Source organism: Caloenas nicobarica, chromosome 7 (assembly GCF_036013445.1).
Source record: "Caloenas nicobarica isolate bCalNic1 chromosome 7, bCalNic1.hap1, whole genome shotgun sequence".
Taxonomy (NCBI): domain Eukaryota; kingdom Metazoa; phylum Chordata; class Aves; order Columbiformes; family Columbidae; genus Caloenas; species Caloenas nicobarica.
The window spans coordinates 1688159-1695000 of record NC_088251.1 but is presented as its reverse complement, the minus strand read 5'-3'; the positions used below and the strand labels follow the sequence as shown (position 1 = coordinate 1695000).

At 41.5% G+C, this 6842-nt stretch overlaps 1 protein-coding gene across 2 annotated transcripts in view; it reads left to right on the top strand.

Moving 5' to 3' along the window:
• MGMT (O-6-methylguanine-DNA methyltransferase) overlaps positions 1-6842 on the top strand; it is a 282254-nt gene that overhangs the window by 267915 nt on the left and 7497 nt on the right. For both annotated transcript variants that reach the window (XM_065639151.1, XM_065639152.1), the window contains exon 5: positions 5892-6031. In XM_065639151.1, coding sequence (XP_065495223.1) covers positions 5892-6031 — 140 coding nt within the window. The remainder of the gene's footprint in view (positions 1-5891; positions 6032-6842) is intronic.

The window sequence follows — 6842 nt, the reverse complement described above, 5'->3', positions numbered from 1 at the left end:
AATCTCATATGAATATTTAGCTTAGATGAAGCCGCTAACGCTGAAGGAGTCGTTAGTTTGCATAAAACCTTGTTAGGGTTTGAATTTCGAAGTAGGAATCTGGGCAAGTTTGCAACATGCCACGGATGTGGGATGTAAAGGGCTGGTGCTGAGCATCAAACTCCTCATTTCCAGCAGCTCTAAAATTATATCTGCTCTTACAACTGCATAGCAAACTGCTATTAAGGCTACTGCTCAAAAAAATGGGTCAGAATAACAGTTACCACTGGAGTAAAACACCCACTGGCTTCCAGGGAGTTTAACCTGAAGAAATACTGCTGGATGAGGTCCAGGGAGAGTTACTTGCTTCTAAGGATAGAATTTGGCCCCACAGTCCCTTCAGCAGTCTGAAGGGAACTGCGTTTAAAACTGTGTTAAACTACAGATCAGAAACAGCTCCCGTTAATTGGGTTTAACATAGCTTGGCCACTGAGCGTGAGCCAACCTGAACATAATATACATTTAAAGAAAGCATGTCGGCGCATTTTTTCACTTAAGTGATACAAGTATATAGTATGTTTATAAATTATAGTTGTGTTTATGCTTTATTATATTACATATTGCAAACACATGCACAGGCAATACATAAAAGCGTTATAAAAGCATCCAGCCCACATTTCCATACTGCTCAGAAAGGGGAAAGTGGTGACCTGTGGGGGAGCACGAGGTGACACCTGAGCCACCTTATCGAACCCTCCCGTCGACTCTCACGGTTCTAGTACGGCCCGGCTCATACTTATGAACTGGTGTTTGGAATTTCATTAGGTATTTACTCAGATCTGTGGAACAGTATTCAGAAAATAGTAGAAGAGATGGTGCAGAGTCAGAAACCGGGCACTGCAGGGTCTGTGTCCACCAGAGCTGCTGCTGGTGGGGAGCAGTGAACTTCGGCTGGTGGCACTGCTACCTGCTGATTGGATTTGGGGTTCAATTTTTCAGTGCTTAGTGACATATACTTAAACAGTTGCTAGTTCTGTAGTCAAAACGTACTGTAGTTGACCTCGATTTATCTACAGGTAAGTGTAGAATGAATGTAGAATGCTTTCTGTACTGGAGAAAAATGTTTTCAAAGAATGTAGAGTCATTTTGGTTGGCAGAGACCCTCAAGATCATCAAGCCCAACCATAACTTAACTCGACCACTGACCCATGTCCCTAAGATTCTCCTTTAGGTGTGCCACTGCAATACGCACTAGAAACACAACTTCGTTGTTCAGATCCACGGTATAGGGGTAAGCTGGTGAGAAATAATAACGTAAATAAATAAAAATATTTTAAAAGTGTGATATGGCTGTCCCTGGCGGCTCTGCAGAGGGTGGCATTGGGAGGTGGGCAATCAAGAGAGGTCCAGCTCATCTTGGCCAGCAGTCCCATGGGATCAGGTCGGGATGGTATAGAGATGATATGTTTAGGTATCAATATTAATTTAGCTAATTAAATGCAATCATAAATAGGACAGAGCGTGGGAAACCATGGCATGAGTCGTGTGAAGGATGCAGAGTGATGGTGGGAAAGGATAATGTGGCAGTTTATCCCTTACAAGCGTCTGGTTTGGAGGGGTGGGAAGAGACCTCAGCCGAGGCTGTGGAGGAGGAACCTGGAGCAAACCGCTAGTGCGAGCTCCGAAGATGGATGTTAGGAGGAGAAACAGGTGTGTAGGGTGTTGTGTCTGTGCTCGGTCACAGACCTGATGAGCATCTGGATTCTTTTTCTGCAAGGCATTTTTTTACAAAAATATTTTTTTTAAAGTAACTTTTTCTAATGCTTTTGAGGCAGAGGATTTCCTTGAGACCTGTGTGTTGTAAATGGAATTGCCACGTTTTTAACTGAGGGGTTTTGTCTAACTCTGTATCCAGAATAACAGGCACAAATATGCTCTCACAGGTCTTGGACTAACTAGAGGTGGAATTTAGGTAAATACTTGTCTAATCCCTCCATTATTTACCTGTTAAAATGGAATATGATTTTGTTGGAAGTTTTGCCACTTTCATTTTTCTAAGTACATTTTTTTACTATAAAGTTGATGATGGATTATAAAAAGTTGGTAATAGATACTCTCAGATAATTAGATTATTTTTGCATCTTTGTTCATAAAGCTCAGTCATTCAAAATGACCCAGGTCTTTGCTTTGGTTCGTCTATTTAAGCAATCATAAAGGTGAAGTTTAACTTTATTATTTTCAGTTAGGCACATTTTTTCTCTATAATATATGAATATCACACATGCAGACAACAACCATTAAAGGTTGTAGTCATTTCTCAATGATTTTGGCAAGACGGTTGCAGCATCCTTAATTTTAAGCAAACCTTCATTGCAGTGAGATGTTTGGACTATTTTATGGGATGCAGTATCATCGTACTGTCTAATCTATATTCCTTTATCTGTATATCCTTTAATAGCAACTAATAATTGCATTTTTTGCCATAGAGTGCCAATGGTCAGGGACTTGCAGCCATTGTAAAGAGGAAGAAAAGCGCTTCTCGATCTGCCTTATAACAAAAGCCAAATATTATTAAACAGTTAAGAGACTAGACAAGCATTTCACATACCACTTGTTAGTTCGGTCTAGGGTAGGTTAATATTCAGATTGCTGTTTAGCAATGCTTCATATGGCTTTAGCTGCTTAGTTAAAAGCAAAGGAGGTTCGAAATGGCTAAAAATTAGCACTCTTGCTTGTATTAACTGTTTAGGTAGTTGCCTGTTGTCAGTAAAAGTTCTTCAGTTTGAATATGAATCTGTTCTTAGGTCCAACAACCAGGTTAAGTTTTCTGGGTTAGGTGGAAGCTCACGCCGCTGTTTTGTGGATAAGTTAGAGTGGTTTTGAAGTATTATGCTTGCTATTTGACCAATAGTAAATAACAGTGAGAACTGATAAGCGTAAAAACAAGCAAAAAAGTTGTCTATGTAGTACCCCGACAGGATGCAAAGAAAGATGGTGGAGAGTATTTATAACTGTTTGCATTTGAAAAATCCTTGGGGAAAAAAAATACTTCTATATATAAAACCAGGGAAATGAGCATTCCCAGCAATCAGTGTTGCTTTGCCAATTTACTATGCAATTAGCGGGGCTGATAGGAATGTATAATGATTACTTTTTTGACCAGCAAGTAATGCACAGTGTTGTCCTTAGGAGGAAAACATCCAAGACATCGTTCACCCATCATCTGTCGTTAAACCCTCTCAACCACCTTGGTGGTGCCAGGACACGGCGGATGGAGGTGGGAACAGGGACCCTCAGGCCACCTTCGCCCCCACCTCCCCGCTGCAGCTCCAGCTCCCCGTGGGGATTGGGGAAATGTCCGTTTTCATGTAAAATCTGACAAATTGTTGATCGCTCAAATGAGCAATAGCATCTAGCCACGCGAGTGGCCATAACACGCGTTCCTTGGCGAGAGGACAGCCCTGGTCACCTTGGGGGAGGACGTCCCGTCTCTGCTGTCGGTGGGTGCAGAGGGAGGAGGAAATCTCCAATATTCCCGTTTGTACGATGTGGTTCGGTTCAGGCTTCGCTCCGCTGGCATCTGCCGCTCCGGGATGACACGGGCATCCTCAGCTCCCAGAGGTTTTTGTGTAGCAAGAGAATTTGTGTGTGTTAATTTTTACGTGCGTATTTTACAGCACTTTATAACGATATTTAACGGCATAAAACGTTGGCACACGCTGAAAATTGGTGAAAGTTCAGCCATCTAATTTGGGCAGGTTACGCTTACAGGCACTCACACTTGCAGACAGTTTAATAACAGTATTTGGCACCGTCTCTTAGAGCTGCTTAAACTAATTAATGCATTTGCTCCCTACAGGATGAAATTGAGTTTTCAGATACATTTATAAAATGATGTGCATGATTGCTAAATATTTCATTCTTTTGAACTATAACTTCGAGTGTTTTATGTGGGTGCAAGGGCGCTATATATTCTCCCATGAAAAATGTACAGTGGCCCTGGAAAGAGGATAATCTCTGCCCCTGCTTGTTGGAAGAGGATAATCTCTGTCCCTCTTTTAGCGGGTTAAGAGATGCTCAATAATTTGGGCATCGCTGCTTTTTCTGTTCCTACAGGTTTCAGAAGGTTACAGGTCCGTCAGGTGCCAGCTCATCACCTCCCCTGCCAAAAAATGAGGGCAAAAAGGGGGATTTTTTTGGACTCGGGCCCCAACGACGCACAGTCCCTGCGTGTCATTGGTTTAAAAGACGACATCAGGCACTAATTCCCCCAGACCCCTGAGCAGGCGAGGTTAACGCTCATCTTGCCGGTTTGAAAAGAAGGTTAAAAAAATAGTAAGGAACAATTTGAGTTGAAATAAACCTTTCTGAAGAAATCACAGTAAACAAAATCTGTTTGCCCAAGGAAACCCTCCTAGCAATCAGCTAGTAACACAACTGCTTGTGCTAATGAACCCAAAGCTGTTAATGTGGTTTCTTCAGTTAAATTGATTCATGAATTTTGAAGAGAACATTATCTAATGAATTTTCTTTGAATAGAAAGCAATTAAAAGGACAAATCAGTCTGATTAACCCCAAAGTCACCCTACTGCCACAAATGGTGTACAGTTTGAAATTATATCATAAAAAACTAGAGCAGATTTGCTATCTCTTTGCCCTCTACTAATCCATGTAAATTAATGAACAACAAAGTTAATTTCTTTGATGACCCTTTTCTCGTATCACCTGGATTATGCTGATGTTTAATTTGCTTAATGTTATAATAAAGACTAAACAGATTTTTACAATGAAGTGATTATCATTCCCTTCAGTTAAGAAGTGATTTTTATTATTTAACACACACATAATGGTGTATGGCTTTCCTTTAAGAACAAAATCACATTTCACTATGTTCCTATGTAACGTAATCGATGTCTTTTTTGACAACTAAAGAAAGAAAGTGTTTTCAATCAGTTTGTTTCTTTGCCAGAGCAAGAGACTGAAGCTCTCAGCTGGGGGAAGAGGTCTCATTTTCTTTTTTTAAAAAATTTTTTTAATTTTTTTTTAATGCGCCATCTCATTCCTCTCACTAAGTTATTCACTAGTTAGATCTTCAAAGCTTTTACAGGTGCCTTGGAGGAGCAGTAGGTGTTCAACCCAACTGAAATCCAAGCACAACTATCACTTTTCCTTTTGTAAGATAATCCTGGGTTGGGAAGGGAACACCCTGAGATGCCGAAGAAAGCTGGGCCTAATGCCTTTGCTTATTCATCATTTCAGCGATTGGAACACTTAGAAGCAATTTGCTGGTGAATTAAAATTAAAATAATGGGAGATACATGATTTTTTTTTTCAGAGCCCTGTATCATTAAGGATGTGCCGTACATTCAAGGTCACAGCTAGTCCTTACATTTCTATAACGTCTGCGATGCTGAGCAGTAGCTCGGGGGTCTCGACTATAAAACGCAGCCGGGCAGGGTAATACGGAGTCCGCTGGCTCTAGGGCTTCTCTGCCATATCCCAGCTGAAGTTGGAAATTAGCTGGAGATGCGAGGGCTCTGGAAAATAGGTAGAGCTGGTTATTTCTTCCCTTTTTAATTTGACTCTATGCTAATTTATACTCCGCCAATTTAATGGAAAAAAAACCCCACATTGTACGTGTTAACAGGATAATTGTACTTGAAGCAAATTAAAAATACAGGAAAATCAAAGCCTTAAATCCTTTTTTTATAGTGATCGGTTACTTGAAGCGCTCCTTCTAATAATCATGTATTTAAATGTAGTAATATAGGATACAATAACAGGCCGGAGCATCGGGGCTGTTTAAATTTAAATTAGAAAGCTGCTGTTGAGACGCCTGCGTTGGGTTTGGTGAATATTTCATCTCGTTTTTCTCAGCCATGCGGTGCCCACGTCGTCTTCTCTTTTTGCAGATTCCTTCACCAGACAAGTGTTGTGGACCCTGTTGAGGGACGTGAAGTTCGGCGAGGCCATTTCCTACAAGCAATTAGCAGATCTCGCCGGCAACAGCAAAGCGGCCCGGGCGGTGGGAGCAGCGATGAGGAGCAATCCTGTAAGTTCACGTCAACTTTTCAATAAAGTTGACGGAAGGCGGTGGATTTAGAGAGCTTTGCGGGCTAAATGTCATTAGATTAAATTTATCTGCTATGAAAACTGGTCTACCATGAGTAATAAGGTCAGTAAGTGTTTTTAATCAGCAATAATGCACAACCCAGTTTAATGTGATTTATTCCCTACCATTTATGGCATTAAGATTTGAAAAAGAAACACTGCGCTGCTTTAAATTCATTGACCTCTACACACCTTGTTGTTTGCAAACTTTCTCGTATATTCTGAGGCGAAGGGAAGTCTTTTGTGCCCTGACATGGGCCGCGTTTTGGCAGGGTACGAGTAGCTTTGGCTGTGTTAACAGCAGTCCGAGCTCTCTGACATGGATATGTTTCTGAAAATGTGGAAGAGGAGGGATTTTAAATCGCATAGGTACGCGTTAGAATCAGATCCCGAATTGTCAATATTTTCGGCATGCACTCCAAATCAGCTCTAAGTGGCATTTCTCCGTTAGATAGAGGTGAGCAGCCTGGATTTGAGCCAACTGGAAGGAGCGGTGCTCTAGTTTGGGCCCGTGGATTTTGGAAAAAACAGCATATTATAACACTTGGGCTCTTTGTCTGTCTTCCCAGTCATTATCTTTCCCTTTTAGTTGTCCAGGTTTAGATTTCCAGGTGTATTTAAGCAGCCGAATCACGCTGATTGCTGTGGGGCTGGTGCTGCAGCCAGCTGGTCCCAGCGCGAAGGGAAGGAGAAGCTGGTAAAGAGCCCATCGCTCTGTCTCTCTTTACACATTCACTCCCTTCCTACTCGCC